Raw genomic sequence first — 18,297 nt, forward strand, 5'->3', positions numbered from 1 at the left:
CCGACCGCCATGAGTGACGCCTCTAAACTCTTGTTACAATAACCACTACATTCCTGGATGATTGAGAGCCTTCACAGTCTGAAAATCACACTTACACACTGACATCTATCAGCACGAACTGCAAAACAAGCCTCACCAAATCCCTCTTCAGCCCATGTCCCAACCTCAAAGTATTTACCGTATTCCTTACATACTGTTTACACGGAACCCAATCCCCTGCGGTGTTTGTAAAAATCCTCTCCGTGTTGTCGGAAAATTCTGGATTCCTCCTTTTGAGTGTGCGCCCGCGCGTGGGAGCAGAAACATCCAAACATCTCGGCGGACATGAAAGAGGACCACCCTGCTGCCGTCGTTTTGTTTTGATGCCCATACCTTTCTTGGCGGCCTGGTCGTCGCAGTTCTCGAAGGTGCAGGGACCCCAGGCGCCCCACGGAGACACTTGGCACTCGACGGGGCACGGGAGGTGGCACAGCTGGGAGCGGTTTGGCACGGGACCCTGGCAGAGGCTGTTCTGCACCGGCGGAGAGGCTGTGGGGGACATGAGAGTGGGGTCAGAAGGCATTCAGAGCATTTCTTTTTGCAATGTCCACGCTAGGGGTGGGCAACATATAATATTCCCAAACTTTTTGGAGTGTACCCCCTGAGGCTTTGGGTGACCGGTCATGCACCCCCTACTTTGATGCTATTGAAAAGGGAATATAGTGCACATAATAAAAATCCATGGAACTCAAGCAAGTTTTCTACATTTCAACAAGTCGGGCTTGTCTGGGTAACAGGCTATTGACATAATAGGCCTAATCAAATACAAACGACCCTGGGGTCAATCTGAATGTTTTGGACCAGGACTTTGCTGAAATATGGGGGGGAAATTAAATGAAGTCTAATTTCTGCCCTGTTATAGTCTGTTATTTCTGATGGTTTGCAAAAATATGGCTTCATCATCGTTATCGAGAAAGTCCACACAATTCATTTTGTCGATGTCCCCCAGCCCAAGACGAAGCATGGGGAAAGTTTGTAATAACTTTGTAATAACTACTATTCATAGTATTAACACACAACTCTTTTAAGAGGGTTTTTTTTAAATTGCGAAACTAGACACTCTAATACACCTTGTGTGTGATTTTGGTAGCTCTGTGATGAACAGAAGTGAAATAAATGACCATCAAAAACTTGTGAAGAGTCACAATCTGGACAATTTATATATATTATTATTGCGTTTCTTTTCTCTTTTTTTTTTTGTCCGAGTGGGCGTGGTGTTGCGTAGCGAACAGCTGTAAACCCGACACTTCTCTCTGGCTCGCGTTTGGCAAAGCAGAGCGGCTTCGAAACAGTTGAGATTTTAACGTTTCTCTGAGTTTTTAAATGGTCAAAATCGATCCAAGGACGACTGAGAAACATCCTGTTAAAGTCTTCAATCTGAGAACCAGGCTGTTTAAATGCACACACGATAACACACGCTGTTTCAAAACATGTCAACAATGTTGTCGTTGAAAATGGACTTGAAACTAATATATTTAGGCATTTGCCTCTTCCTATAACGTTAGTGTCCGTCCAGAGAGGAGAGAGGAGTTAATCAGAAAGGAGAGAGTTGCATAAAACATTAATTATCTCAGAATATAGAAGAAAAAGAAAAATTTTGAACAAAACTAGCCTCTGCTTAGCTTAGATTTCTCAGGGACCGAGGCATGTAGAATTAAACTGTTTTCACCTACGGAGAGCTTAGAGTCAAACGAGCCATAGCCTGTGTCCATAGCTATAACATAGAATATGCTGATTCGAGATAAGATGTACTACCCCGGCCAAGCAGGTGTCCGAGCAGGTGTCCCTTAGCTGTAAACACTGTCTCTTAGGATACAGTGCATACTTGTCAGTCGCTCATAACACATACGTAATGTGATTACAATAAAGCATATAATAAACATATAATAATATATAATATACAGTTGGATTCCCATAATTTCCATAACAGCTACAAATATCATGAAAAATGGTCTGGATTGTTGGCACTCAACAACTAAATCCCAAAAGCAGCACAGCACTCAATGTGTTAAGACGAGGCGCTGCAGATGAAGAGGGAGAAATTGGTCTATGTCGTTGGTCAAGTTTTTCTGACCAGGGTGGAAAGTGAGCGGTTACTCCAGGTACCTGGTAAACACTCAAATATCCTGGTCATCAGATCAGTGCAGTGTCAAGAAATGTCCAACGATATTGATGATCATCTCCAGATATGTTTTCAAGCACATCTCTGTGGCTCATAAACCTGCTTTGGCCACCTCAATATTCATACTGTACTTTACATTTTAGATTGAAAATAATCTCTCAATTTCTGTTTTATAAACATGTTCTATCTATGGAAAGAACACTTTATAACCGAGGACTGTGGCGGGGTTCCTATGTGTGTGTTCCCACAAAAGAAAGTGTCTGGAACAGAGCAACATCTACATTGAAGCAAATCCCAGACCGAGCCCGACAGCCACGTGCACACGATGTTCTGGCCCTCTGTCAAAGGTTTGTAGCGCGTCTAGCAGTGAGTTGTCAACAAAATGCCCCAGTCCCTGTTGAAACGCCGTGTGGCAGCAGTCTCTGAGAGCGTGTGTGTCCTCAGAGTCGCCTTTTTATTTCATAGTCAGTCCCAAATAAGTTTGTACATCTATCCGCTTAGTTGATGAAACAGTGCAAAAAAACAGTGCAACAAAATGAGTGCGTTTTGAGCCACTAACTCGGCCTATCACAATCACAAATAAGGACGTTTGATCTATTGAGGCTGCAAGGTAAATGATATTATTAAGGACCAACTGGTGCCACTGTATTCAAGTTTAAAAATGGGAACCTCAGAAAACCCTTGTTCAAACAGTACCCACGGATAACAAAGATAAGGAAAAACGTAATATATTCAATCTTGAGTGATAAGTCGATATAGTAACTTCTGAGTTCTGATCCATCACACAACGACATCGAGAATACAAATCCGAGCGCTTCAGTGGTATTAGGAGGAGCGATCAAAGCGAAGATGACTCAAAGACGCATGTATGGAGCCACTACACTCCCGCTCTGTTTTGTGACGAGGGAGCAGCGTTGGTGAGAAGTACGTGGACTTAAAACGGAGGACCACACGTGCACAACCTGCCTATAAATAACGAGCAGAAAGCACGAACCTGCAGAGCTTTGATGTCGCAGTGAGGAGTATATTAGAGACAGGGAACGAGGGACACATGAAACCGCCGCCGCCTGCATGGACTTTATTATTTACACGTGGGACTCCCCGAAGAGCGCAGACGTGAAGCGCGTGTGCGCCTCATTTACGACGAGAAAACAGCATTTCACAGACACAGCAGTTTGGAACCTTTTCAACGTATACGGAGAGAGGAGACTTCTGTGGCTCAATGGTGCGTGGGCGATACGGCAGAAATAGAATATCACGGTTTTTGAATTCCATCCATCCATTTTCTTCCGCTTTATCCGGGTCTCGGAGGCAGCAGTCTGAGCAGAGATGCCCAGACTTCCCGATCCACGCACACCTCCTCCAGCTGTTCTGGGGGGACCCCGAGGCGACACCAGGCCAGCTCGGAGACATAGTCCATAGCGACTCTACTCCGAGCTGCTCCCGGGTAACTGAGCTCCTCACCCGATCTCCAAGGGTGCGCCCAGCCACCCTGCGAAGGAAACTCATCACTTGTATTCGCGATCTTGTCCTTTCGGTCATTACCCAAATCTCATGACCATAGGTGAGGGTGGGAACGTAGATCGATCGGTAAATCGAGAGCTCTGCCCCCGACTCAGCTCCCTCTTCACCACGACAGACCGATACAGCGACCGCATCACTGCTGACGCCGCACCGATCCGTCTGTCCATCTCACGCTCCATCCGTCCCTCACTGAGAACAAGACCCCGAGATACTTGAACTCCTCCACTTGAGGTAAGGACTCCCCACCGACCTGAAGAGGGGAAACCACCTTTTTCCGGTGGAGAACCATGGCCTCAGATTTGGAGATCCTCATCCCGGCCGCTTCACACTCGGCTGCAAACCGCCCCAGAGCAGCTGAAGGTCCTGATTTGATGAAGTCAACAGAACAACATGGTCTGCAAACAGCAGAGATGAGATCCTGAGGCTCCCAAACCGGACACCCTCCGGCCCCTGGCTGCGCCTAGAAAGTCTGCCCATAAAAGTAATGAACAGAACCGGTGACAAAGGGCAGCCCTGAGGAGACCAACACGCACCGGGAACAGGTCTGACTTACTGCCGGCAATGCGCACCAAGCTCCTCCCTTAGCAGAGGGCCCCGGACCCCCATACTCCCGGAGCACCCCCCACAGGGCACCACGAGGGACACGGTCGAGCAGGGTATAGAGCTGGTCCAGTGAGCCACGACCAGGACGAAAACCACATTGTTCTTCCTGGATCCAAGGTTCGGTTTTGGAATTATTTTGGACAAATAATACACAAATTAAAAATAGGACTTTATTTACAGTTAAATTGATGAGTAAATTACTCATCTATTCAACTTTGTCATAATTGACAGAGTAATAACATACTTGTACTGCAAACTCACTCAATCAAATGATGAAAACCTAATTAAAAAGAAAGTAAATAGGAGCGTGTGGCAATGTTGATATCAGGCTGCTGTAATGTGATGCTCTGTCCTGTCTGACCCTTTCACAATAAGAGTAACAGTGTTACTGCTGTTAGGATAGGCTGCATATAAATAAGGAACTGGGAGTTTCACTGGTGTTTTGGAAAATCTTATCCACCTTATTCCTGGGGCTCATGTAGAAACAGGATGGGGACATTTTCCGGTGATGCTGTAAGTCGCGCTGAGCCATTGATTTCCACTGGTTTCCAGGGCCAGTTTTCCTTTCACATCGAGGTTTATTTCAACATTTCAAAATGATTTCCTAAACGATCGCTCCCCGTAACATTTGAAAAGATGTCCTCTCGCAGCCCAGGAATATGTTTGTGGTTGAAAAAAACAGAGAAAGTGACATTTGTGGCTTTGGAACATGTTCCTGGAACTAAACTGTGACATGTTTGGGCTGATTTTGAACATACTAACTGTGACTGACTCTCATACGAGGAGAGCCTGAGCCCACAGTGTTTTACTCTGTAAAGAGCGATAACACACGACTGACCTGCTCACTCTGTGCGACTGACTTAAACCGAGCCCCGTGAGGCGACACAAGCAGAGCTGGGTCTGAATACCAGACATTTTTAATTTCTTAGTTTTGGAAAGAGCATTCCAACTATTTTCTGATGGTTTTTGAGTAAATCCTTTGACCTAACTAAATTACAGGCAGGGCGTGTTTCCTCGTAAAAGCGGTGTATGTAATGAGGCTCATAAACAGACTGTAGCTCAGTGCAATCTGAAATATGAAGAGCTCCGCGGATCTTTGAACAATCAACACAAAAATAAATGTTTTAATGCTGACAATCCATTCTCTAAGCCTAAAGTAGCACATCTGAGTCAAAAGTCTAAAATCCTGCACTGTCACTCAGAAAGGTGTCACTTCGGGACTGAGGTGTCGTCATGCAGTTACACGTATGACCTGAGGTGGCAGTAGTGAGTATAAAATGACTACGGTAACTTGCATCTAGTCCCTTTAAGGGGAGACACTACAGGTTTTGGGACAAATTGGTCTCTGAACATAAAAACTTTCACCTGAAAACAAAAAATATACCTAATCTTCACAAGAACATGTTTAAATATTGCACTGATTCAATGTTTTGATTTATATGGGACAACGCAATTTCAAGGGCCTTTTTCTCAAAACTCTTTGACACTATCTCCATTTCAGTAACACTAAAGACTTCAAATTTTCCAGCCTTGGACTAAGCAATATTTTTGAAGGTTTTTTCAGAGGGATTATTGAATATCTAATTCCTAGCCTGATTTATTGAGTTTTGAATGTAAAAAAGTAAGGGGAAAATTATATTTTTTACACATTTTTCCACTCAAAAAACGCTTATTTTAAAACTAAACAAGAAATCCAAAATCCCCTCTAAAAAAGTCTTGGTAACTAATCCAGCAATAAAATAAAACCATCAATTTGAATGTAGCTCAATCCGTTATTCAGATTTCGTCGCCGAAAAAAATGAAAATTTGGGGCATTTTTTGGCATAAAACACCTTGTTTTTTTTACATGAAAACATAAAATGACAGAAAACTTGCAATGTATTTTTTTCTCACATTTATGCCAGCAAAAGCAAAAGTTTCAAACTGATATCTGTAAATTTAAGTGGATTGGAGCGAATGGTTCCAGAAATCCCTCCCATACTTCATGCAAATAAGCTCATGGGGCGGATCTTATCAATGACATGGATAAACATTTGTGAACACGGTCCACGATGTAAATTCGACACATGAGAAGGGCGGAGGGCGGCTGGCGGGGAGGACGATGGACACGGCCCGGGTGGGTTACCCCTGAAGGAGAGACAGAAAAGCTCTGGATGGTAAGCGCGCCCTGGAGAAGAGCGGCTCAGAGTCCACTCGCATTAGCGTCCGACATTGTGTCTGCTGAAAGGAGCTTGGCTTTCCTTCCCAGGCCGAAGCCGGCATTTATTTGCTTATTTGCTCGGGACAGTGACATGTCATAACACACGTCTCATGACTCATAAGACACATACATGTAAACACGCCACGCCGGATTGTAGTCACGGGCTAATTTACATCATTTCCACGGGGCGCAGATGGTAGAGCGTTGTTTCATGATTGGCAGGTTTGAATCCGGGCTCCTGCAGCGCTGTCGTCGTGCCCCTGGGCAAGACACTTCACTCTCCTCGCCTCCAGCCTCTGCGTACATTGCTGTATGAATGAGAGTGTGAATGGGTGTAAAGCACTTTGGGTAAACGCACTGTATAGGTTTTTATTGTTGTCCAACACTTGCACTGTCCTTCATCCTGGCCTATTGTACATGTTTTTAGTGATAGTGGAAACCTGGAGTACCCAAGTAAAGCAACGCAGACTTGGAATCAAACCCAGGACTAACGCGCCACCATGCTGCAGTTGGAAGTTTATGAAGGTTTAGAGGCGTGTCCTTGTCTTCACACGCCTTCATGTGATGTAGATTCCATGATAATGATGGGGAGCGGTGTTCTTAGTGTCTGCCTTTCAGGAAGGGGCTCGGAAGAAGAAACTTCTTGAACATTCGTGAATGAGGCCCAATTTCTTTTGATAAAACATACTAGCATTGCTCGTGTGCAACTTGTTATTTTTGGAACACACCCAGTGCCCTCTTCAGTTTAAAAATGTGTATGTGAGTTTCTCCAAACGAACAATGGCCTGAAGTGTCATCTTACGAGGAGTTTGTTCCTGTTTTGTACCATCTGCTGCTCTCAGCTCCTGCCTGTGTCTTTACATAAGTTTCTAACTGCTGTAGAAAGTGTGCAGGTTACATAACGTCAGCGGCGGAGTGAGGAGAAGTCTTGGTTTCACACCAGCTTAAATATTCACTGAGAAAAACTTGTTACAGGAGCAGCGTGTGGTGGAAACAAGCTGAGACTGAAGCAAGGCGTCAGTGAAACAGTGGGAGGGAAGTTTGTACTTTCTTGTAAAATCATCTTTTTGAGCTTTGAACCATGTTGTAATGTTATTTTATATTATTCTCATCAAAAACCTTACACGCACGCGCTTCAGACTGAATCTGGCTTATTCAGTCTGTTTCCATCTCCGCCAGCCGTCTCTCACTCTGAATCCATGAAGTTCCACCTATTTTTAAGGTCTAGACGCCTTCGGTTTAAACACTTCCCTAATCATCAGCAGTAGGATCAGGTTGTGCGCCCTCTGCTGACGTTTTGTGTAACTACATGTCATAAAGTGAGTATTTTCTTGTCAATTCCCATCCTTATTAGTTTGTTCATTTTGTTACAAAAAATCTATTACATTAATATGGCTCCAAACTGAGGAAACATAAGAACAAAATCTTATTCATTATTGCAAATTATGTCAAAATCTCATGTCTGGTCTTGTCTCGCTGGATTTGTGTCACTGCCCTGTGTCTGTGTCCTGTGTCTGTGTCCTGTGTCTGTGTCCTGTGTCTGTGGCCGATGGCTCCTTCTTTCGGTCCATCTGTACTCAGCTTCATGTCCATGTTATTAAAGGAATAGGCCACCGTTTTTACATACTGAGATATGCATGTCACATGTCACATAGCACATGTCACACGATAGAAGCTACCAAGCTCTTCCACGTGTTCCCTATTTAAATAAAGTTACGTGAAGTGTTTTCATGCGAAGTATATTTACACAGAAATGTAATTTTATAAGCAGATAAAAAGGGGGAATATATTGTGAGGCGTAATGATACGAGGAGTAAAACGTCCGCGCAGTAACTCCTAAAGGTTATTGACGGAAGTGAGCGGGGAAGTCTTTGGTGGAAGAGCTTGTTAGCTTCTATCGTGAGCTTTTTTGGAGCTATATGACATGTGGGAGAGGCTGCGTATGTGCTCCGTTTGCGTGACAGAGCGCACGGACAAAGACCAGACGGGAATATATTAGCACGTCTAAAGTGAGGTAAGAACATATCTCAGTATGTAAAAACGGTGGCCTATTCCTTTAAGACTTGTATTTGAACTGCTTGGCTGTCTGTGTCTGTGTCTGTGTTTGTGTGCCTGTGTGTGCGGGATGTTGTTATTTACTGTATATTTGCGGATGGGGATGATTTGAATGATTTTTATGCACTGTAAAGCACTTTGTGCTACATTTAGTATGAAACTTTATAACTAAAGTTTGATTTGATTTGTTGGATTTCCCCCTCCAGAAGAACACTTTAAGCAAAGAACTAATTTTGTGAATGCCAAAAATCTGCATAAGATGGCCTGCATGTATTTATGTGTGTAAAATGTGATCAGAATAAAGCTAAAACGATCTAAAAATGTTTTGCAAAATAGGTTAATAATTAACTTTTTGTCGAGAATAATACTGAAATACTCTCCTATTTCATCTTCTTCTTGAAATCTGAAATCATTGTAAATGCCACCCCGGTTGGAAACACTGTTTTTGATGATGTAACTTAACATGAACACATGAGCGTTTATCATCCTCTCCATCCACCAGAGCCGGCGCTATTATAGCCACATTATTTACGTACACATCTCGTGCCCACTGCAGCAGCGCAGCAGCCCGAGTCCTGCGCCTCGGCCGGCGCGACAGGAGATAAATTAGCCGTGATTATCTCGGTGCTGCATCGTGAAGGGCCATAAACCACAGACACGCACAGCCCACCCACATCTGCCCCCACACGAGACACCAGAGACTGTGCCCCAGTCCCACTCAGGATAACTCAAACCGTATGGACGCCCAGACGTTTACAGCTGTGAGGCCACTTTGTGCATCCGCCGGGCCCCCAGTCCCGCTCGGGGCCCACAGTGCTGAACTATTTCCTCCAGCAGCAGCCAAGGCAGTGCACTTTTGATCGGTGACTGTTTAAAAAAGTAAAAGAGGTATTTCATATGTTCTTTCTTTCTGTTTTTGCTGATCTATAAATGTAAAATAAATAAATACATGTAAAAACGTGCTTAAAGGAACAGGCCACCGTCTTTACATACTGAGATATGTTCTTACCTTAGCTTTGACGAGTTCTTTAGGACCTGTCTGATCTTCAGTCACGTAAACACAGCGCAGACGGCGTTAGCATTTAGCCTCTCCCTCTCTCCTCTATAGCTCCAAAACAGGTCAAGATAGAAGCTACCAAGCTCTTCCACGTTTTCCCTATTTAAATATGGTTACGTGAAGTGTTACACTACAAAGTATAATTACACAAAATTAAACAATGTGGATTTTCTAAGCGGATAAAAGGGGGAACTATAATGTAAGGCGTAATAATACCAGGCGTAGTTCGAAATCAGCGCAGTAATCTTCACTTTACTGTGCGGATGCCAAATTACTCCTGGTATTATTACGCCTTACATTATAGTTCCCCCTTTTATCCGCTTAGAAAATCCACATTGTTTAATTGTGTTTAAATATACTTTGTAGTGGAACACTTCACGTAACCATATTTAAATAGGGAAAACGTGGAAGAGCTTGGTAGCTTCTATCTTGACCTGTTTTGGAGCTATAGAGGAGAGAGGGAGAGGCTAAATGCTAACGCCGTCTGCGCTGTGTTTACGTGACTGAAGGCACGGGTGAAGATCAGACAGGTCCTAAAGAACTCGTCAAAGCTCAGGTAAGAACATATCTCAGTATGGAAAAACGGTGGCCTGTTCCTTTAAACACGCTGAAACATGATTGGAATAGTTTGTATCGATTGTAATGGCTCGTACACTGGACTTGTTCTTGCCTGTCCTGCCAAACTACAGGCTTTTTCATAGATATTTCAAAGACACATAGTCAGGGAGCAGCATGGTCTCAACGATTTCCCCGTGGGCGTGATTTTCAAAAACGTCCTTTTTTACGAGGAACGCTTCCAACGCTGCTTCTTGCTCCGGTTTTAGGGATTAAATTTTTTTGCAAATGATTTAAAACAGACGAAAGAGCAGAAGAAAACATTGTCACTCGCCGCGCACGCCATCTCTATTGTTTTGGTCGAGTGTTGTATTGTTTGGCTGCGAGGAGCTGTCCAGACGGTTCTTCTTTTGAACAGAAAGGAGGAGGCGCTCCTCCACGCTGAACATGAAGCTGCCGTACGAGGTACACACTTTTCAGAAACACGGTGCTGAGACGAGAGGCGCAGAAAGAGCGAGGGGGAGGCCACTGATCGTGATGTTTGTGCAAACATACGACTTGTTTGTGTCCTTTAGTTATTGTCGTCATTGGCGTGCATAAACGTGCACGCTCATGAACGCTCAAACCCGTGCACGTATGTACACTGGAGCTCGCTGAAGCCTCCTGATCTTGCGCCTGGTGGAAGAACAGCACTTCTAGTGATATGATATGGATATTTTCCGAGAGTCAGAGCTGTTGCATTATGTTATTACTTGCGAGGGGGCTGAGGCGGGGTTTATGACACGCAGCACTCAGGAAGCTGAACTCCCTCCCTTCCCTGCCCTCCCTGTGTTTCCACACCTTACTCCCCACCGCCCGCTCCACAACAAGGACGAGAATCATTGTGAAATGAATTGACAAATACAATCTTTGAGATTATCAGAGCATCCTGTGAGAGCTTGGAAATGCTGAATGAAGGACATGAGAAGTACAAGATATTAATGTAAAGAAGAGAGAAGGGGAAGCGCTTGTTGCAGTCAGCAGCACACCACGCCATGGGTGAGTGGTTCCTTAAAGCACTTTGAGCCTAATAAAGGTCGAAATATAACATAAACAAAAATTGATCCATTTTTGCAATTTAATCCCAATGAAAGTTAAGATTATATCTGAGATTAAAACCTTTACCTCTTGGGTCTTGGCTGAACCCAGTTAATGTGACTAAATGATTGTTTTGTATTGTTTGTATAGGTAGGAAGGATTCTTTATTGTATCACAAATACATTTTTAAAGTAGTGTAGAAAGTTGTGCACAGCATCAGCTACAAATGTACATGTACACAAACCATTCATTTTCTATGGGGAATATCTACATATATATTCTAAATAAAATGTTCAAAGATGACGATTTTAAGAAGTTGATGTAGGCAGGGAGTGGGAGAGGCCAGTTAAGGAGGAGATGTTGGAAATGTGAGAAAAGAAAACAACATTTGAAGTTAATATCTTTATGAAAGCTGTTCAGGAACAGTTAATTAGAAGAACTTTTGCAGATAAGTCGCCATGGGCCCGTAATGGAGCTGTGTGTGTGGAAAGGCTAAAGGAGAGGTTTTCATGACGCAACTGGCGTGAGGAGCGGCGGAGCTCCCAGGGGGCGCTCAGAGAGACAGAAGATAGAACCCGAAACAAGGCGGAACAAGCGTGCACATCGCATTACACGCAGACTGTGGAGGACGTAAAAGTGATGGAATATGCGGCCGGCGTGTGAATCCATGAATATAAGAGAAGAGCGGGGCCCGCGGGGACGTCAGCGCGTCTTTATGAACGCAGAGGACTAGATTAAACAGGAGAAGAAGAGAGACTGCATGCTCTATGGTTGTGGGTCTCACACTGCGGTGCGCGGACTGCTTCTAGATCATCTTTAACAGGCTCAGGGTTTATGCACATCACAGTCAGTATACTGTCATTTCCCAACTATAAACCACCACTTTTTTCACACGCTTTGAACCTTGCGGCTTATACTGTACAACGGTGCACCTAATATATAGATTTTTATGGTCACACTGAATATCGTGTCATGTCCTCAATAACAATGCACACGGCTATTTCTAATGACAGAATAACAGCTCCACATACAAACATAAAGCCGTGTGCGTGGAGATGCTGCAGAGCTCATGTGGTTACTTTTGGACGTAGCCGACTCATGTGCACAATAACTCGGGCAGGTGTGAACCCACTGTCTTCCTCCTCTGTCCACGGTGTTTACTGCACACCAGGGCGGGGCCTCCTGCGCTGTAGCTAACATGACTTTGGGTACGAACTAAATGTTTTTTTTAGGGTAAGCGCAGGAAAAGCCAGCCTCGAGCAGCCACCACGGACACAGCTCAGGGCTGTTTCCTGAGGCCGTGTAAACAACAACAGACAGCGCCTGCTCACTGCTCCCCGTTTACGATAATAACTACGGTCGACAGGAAATCCATGCTGGATTTACAGACTCCCCCGACCCTGCTCAGAGGGAGCATGTTCCTAAAAAGGGCATAAAGGCGGGATCTTCAATGTAGACTCAACCCTCGCGGGGCGTGTAGTTTGGTTGTGCCCGCACCGTTAGCATCAGAGCTAACGGCCTGTCAATCAAAGTCAGACCCTCATTAATATACGTCTAAAATATTCCTTACAAAAGCCTGGCTGGTTTCTATAATTGTGCCTAACCCACAGGCAGGAGCTGAGGAGGAATATCTAGCTGTGGAAAGTAAAAAAAATAAAATAGAAACCAGGCTTTACAGTGGTTTAAAACGTGTGTAAAGATCCATGCTTTCTAATGAGAAACTAGCTTTAGCGGCAACCGCTGATGGAGGCTATGCAGCAATGGCGGCGCCCTGTATGATGGTCACAGAACTCTGCTACCCACGGTCATTGGCACACACATCCAGAGGAGGGCAGCTCTACACACGGCCAAACTCAGCTTTGGTTTGAACAGACGCACTTTAAAGAATAATATAAACGAAGTCCTGAACACACTTTTATAAAAGGGTAACGTTCTCTTTGAATTTTGACCACTCATGAAGAGAGAAGTCCAGTGTTCCCAGCACTTCCAATCGAACAGCGTGGGAAGCACGGCTTAGAGGCCAGTGCGGCCAAAGTATGTAAAAAATATATATGTACATTTTTTTATACATTCTGTTGGTGTGGCTTATATTCATTCATTAGTTTTTATGATTTATGGAGTTTATGTTTTTTTTTTTTTTGCCACTGTCAAACTAAGATTTTTTATGCCTTGTCCAACAACAAACATAAAATAGTAATAATAAAGCTGAGGGCAATAAAATACAATGAACTGCAATTTTTATGCCCAAGAAAATGTTTAATGGCACAAATGCAACAAATCTGTGAATATACTATTTGCAGAAATATTCTAAAAGAACTACTGGACTGTATTTGCGAGTGTCGCTAACGTTAACCTAACAGCCCATTCACTCCTATGCATAGCTTAGCTTAGCCTCTTCCATTGGATTACATGTATCAGTTAGCATCGGATATTAGCCTTTTTTTCTCTTAAAATTCTCAGAATGAAATGATATCAAAGCCAACAGTTACATGTTTATTGTTTGTACTGGACTCGTGAACATATCTGGAGGCATTTTAAAGGTACATTTTATTTTTTTGTTTGATGCTTTGAATGAATGCACTGTACACAGCAGTGACTGTTCACTGTTTCATTAAGGCAGAAACAGACTGTAAATGTCTTTTATTGTTTGGTTATATCCTATTATAGTACAAACATTTGACTATGAATATCGCAGATGAAAACACAAAAGATTTCACTAGCGAGCACAAACTAGACCTTTTACTGCAATCATTTTTCAGGAACATTAAACCAAATCAACTAAAATAATAGAGAAGAGGCAGAGTGCTGACTGGATCACCACAGCAGCAGAGAGAATGCTCCAGTTCTCTTCAGACTTGTGGATCAGGTAACTTTGGATGAAAATGAGAGAGAGCCGAAGCATGAGCAAAATAGTTTTTATGGTTAGCAAAACCTGTTTAGCTCATTCTCATCAACAAACTAAAATAGTGTTGAGTGTTCTGCAATGTACATAAAACAGTGCAGGTGGAAAAAGAGACAAGCAAATATAGTTTGTACGTAATTAAAGAGGAATATATTTTGCTGTAGTATCAAAATGGGTGTTAAGTTTGTTTGTTTTCTCAGTTTCAGTTTGTCCTATAACCTATTGACTGATAAAGTCTCCCTTAACCTTAACGTCTGAAATCAAAGAGCACTTCAGTCTTCCTAAAACCCCGGCCTCAGCGTGTTCTCTGATCCTCTTTAGAGTGTCATCAGAGCGGAGTGAGCCGTGTTTAACGCAGGACCTGGTTACGTGCCGCGTCCGGGAGCTTACTGCCATGGAGGGAACATTATCCACTCTGTAAGAGCACGGAGAGGCTTTTGAAATGCAAAACTCCTAATTCCACACACAAGCGCTCGCGACAGACACCACTAATCCCGCTCTGTTTGGGGAGCTGCGCGGCCACGCACCAGCCGGAGATAACAGTCGGCACAGGTTTGTCCTAAATGATGAAGGTAAAAAGTACTTTGTGTTGTATTGTGTGTGCCTGTTGTTCAGACGTGTTTGCAGATTTAGATTTGCCGTCGGGTTCGAGGTGGGAGAAAACACTTAGGCCGTGATAATATTCAGCACAAGTGTTGTTTTATCACTCTGTACTTTTCACTTGTACTTGTAACGTTACTCCTAAGTTGGACACTAGTGGAGTTTTGGCCCAGTGTAGCCTGGAGCTCCTCTTTTGGGACGTGTCAGTGCGATTGTGTTAGAACTGATAATCCCGAGTGGCACAGCGGTTAGTGCCGGTACTTCACAGGTCGGAGGTTCCAGGTTTAGGCCTTTGCCTGTTCTTCCTGTGTCTGTGTAGATTCGCTACAGTGTCCCCGAACACTAAAACCATGCACGACAGACCAGGATGAATGAGAGTGTGTTTGCCTGTAAGAGCGAGTGCAGAGTGCAACCTCGCTTCCCCCCGCCAGTCTACCCCAGGGGCGGCTAGGGCTACAATAGTCGCTTACCACCACTGAGGATGGCATGAATGAAGCGTTTTGACAAACTTGGGAACACAGGCTTGTAAAGTGCAATACAAGTGTAAGCTATTTCTGTTATTGTTATTTAAAGCACTGGCCGTTGATGCTGTTCAGTATTTGACATGTTTATTTGGGTTCAGCTGGTCCAAGTCTCACGTTTGATCAAGAGACTCATTTTGGAGGTCTGTGTGACGTTTACATAAATACAAACACTAACATACATACTACATACTCAGGAGTCAATACTGAGGTTGCCTGCAGTAATATGTTGAGCCTTTTCTATCACAACTACCCACACACAGAATGCACTTGGGTGGAATGAATTGATTTGTTACATTCAGCTCTTACAAACACTCAGGGTGTGCAAATAGGCAGGAAATGTGAGAAAAAAACAATTCAATAGTAAATAGTGATATCTTACATACAATGATTACCAAGGACTTTGTGAGGACAAAATGTATGAACAGTAAATAATAAAGTAAACAGACTGTGACAAAAAATGTTATCGTCAGTGTTAGCAGTGCAGGTTTATCATAGTGCACGTGGCTGATAACTATCCAACTAAACGTCTGTGTACATTTCAATGTTCGTTTTAGATAATATGAGCAAAGCCAAACCGTGAATCAGGGAATAAGTAAACTTGTAGTGCCTTAATGTTGCGTATTTGGAGAGTTTTGTTCAAACGATGTGTCTGTGGAGAATTACACGCTCAGTTAATCCACGTTTGGCTCGGACAGACCGGAGAAGCTGCCAACTAAAGGCCCATGTGTTTTGGAAATATTATCAGCAGTCTTTTAAAGCAGTGCTTCAGCAACGGATGAAATCAAAATGTGTTATTTCCACTTTACAGTTTCCCTATAACTGTGCTCTGACTTAAACAGATGGAGGCTTCCTATAATATGTATATAGATACGCTGTATAAACAAAGGGCAATGCCTTGTAAAGGTTATAACACTGACCATTGACCCTGTTCTATTGCATGGAGTGACTCTGTTACACTGTTTAAGGTTTATCACAGATTTTACACTAACCTAATGGCAACAAGGTTCCAGTAAGTTGCTGTACTGCCACTTACAGTAGTAATACTGTATATTAATACTACAGTAACACTGTAAAGTCTTTCTACAGTGACACTGTAATATAAACTACAGTATGTTGCTGTAAAAGTATTACGATTAAACGGTCCACAAAACTAATGTATTTCTATTTATGTACTGGTTTATTTGGTCGGGATATAGCATGTTAATGAATGCATGTAAACACGCCACCTTGGGCTAATTTCCATACGTCGTCCCCCATGTGCACTCTGAAACACACTCTCGCTCATCCTGGCCTATTGTACATGTTTTTACTGGTAGGGGAAACCGACACAGACAAGGGGAGAACATGCAAACTCCACACAGAAAGGCCCCATCCAGTTGGGAATCGAACCCAGGACCTTCTAGCTGTGAAGCAGGAGCGCTAACCACTGTACTACCGCGCCGCCCCTTAACGTAAGTTATTGCAATTTACTGTAATGTTTTCGGTAAATTACTGTATCCATTTCCTGATCAAATTGACTATAATTGTTGCAGTACAATACTGTAATACCTCTCAGTACTGTAGTTTTTACAGTAACTTACTGGAACAGTTTCCTACATAAACAGTACTGTCAAATTGAACTAAACTCACTACTACATTTTCACAGTAAATAACTATCACTCCACCAACTTATTTTTGAATTATCGCATTTTACTGTAATTGCAGTTTTCAGTATAATACTGTTAATATCACAGTAAACTGCTGCAGTAAACCGCTACAGTATTTTTAATAGAATTCCCATTGTTTACAATAATAATAGTTTCTCAAAGGACCACACATACACACACACAAACAACCAATAAAAGACAATTTAGCATTTTAGTGAAGGCAGGATTAGAGAGCGTACCCCAGGCCATTGAACAAGTGCGATAACATTATAATGGAACATATGAAGTGCTCATTTGGGGCTGAACAGTCGGAGCAGCTCATTTGCAGTCACAATCTCCTGCTAATTGGACTTTAATTGCATTTACGAAATATGACAAGTCTGTCTGGCTTAACAGATGTCGGCAGAGGCGAACAGCGCTCTGTTCAGCAGACACAAAAAACAAAGAAAAGCGGCGTAAAATATGAGGTTTTTGAGAGGACAAAGCACAAAACGAGGACGAGATGATAGGAAGGAGATTACAAACTCAGTCAATGATGCAGTTGGGAAAGTTGTGTACAATAGTGAAGGTGAGAGGAGAGTTTTAGTCATGAAAGGAAAGAGCGCAGCACAGTGGTGGAAAGTATTTAGGTATTTCACTTTTCTTGCACTTTGAGGCCGTCAGGGGGTCAGGGTTAGGTTTAGGGCCAGGAATTAGGGTTACGAACAGCAAATGTAATTTAAGTTGTGTTTCACTTCACTGATCTTACACATAGTTTTAGAAACTAGAAGGTCTTGGCTTTCAAATGAGGCATCACACTAGCATATAGGCTGTGAGCTCTCCTGTCAATATGCTTTGAGATTTGGATAGTTTTTAACTCAAACTTTTTGTTGAAATGGCACAAATCACCAGAGGTGGTAGTTTTTACTGCAAATGTAATCAAGCATAATCATCGCCTAAAAATCTGTCAGACGGAGCTGCATTAAAGGCCCTTTACCTGATTTTTTGGTGGTGGAAATTTGTTTTTTCTTGCTTAAGTATATTTTAAACTCATTTGTGGATATAACACTGTGTGTGCAGACCCCGCCCTTCGCTGATTGGTTGACTCCACTTCCTGTTTTCTTGTGTATCTACCACTGTGGGAAATGGAATCGACACAGCGATGACCTCACCCACTGGTTACTGGTGGATAGTCACAGCATCATGTTAAAACGTCGTGCTCTTCACGGTAAGTGTTTTTGTCTTAAAGCTAACGGTAATTAAAAATTAAAATATCTGAAAGATTTTAAATGAGCCTTTGCATAGTTTTTTTTATATTAGCCATTAGCTCTGAGACAAAAAGTCCTAACTCAAAAAACACAGACATTTCCTGCAGGGAAGAATCGACATCCAACGTAATGTTTTAAACACTTGG

General features: G+C 43.0%; 1 protein-coding gene across 1 annotated transcript in view; it reads right to left on the reverse strand.

Annotated features, from left to right (window-relative positions):
- The window catches only part of thsd7ab (thrombospondin, type I, domain containing 7Ab), a 357,113-nt gene that overhangs the window by 181,494 nt on the left and 157,322 nt on the right, over positions 1–18,297 (reverse strand). The window contains exon 7 of the mRNA XM_079562212.1: positions 373–528. Within this exon, the coding sequence (XP_079418338.1) occupies positions 373–528 (156 nt within the window). The remainder of the gene's footprint in view (positions 1–372; positions 529–18,297) is intronic.

This window comes from Gobius niger, assembly GCF_951799975.1.
Source record: "Gobius niger genome assembly, chromosome: 8".
In the NCBI taxonomy this organism is placed as follows: Eukaryota; Metazoa; Chordata; class Actinopteri; order Gobiiformes; family Gobiidae; genus Gobius; species Gobius niger.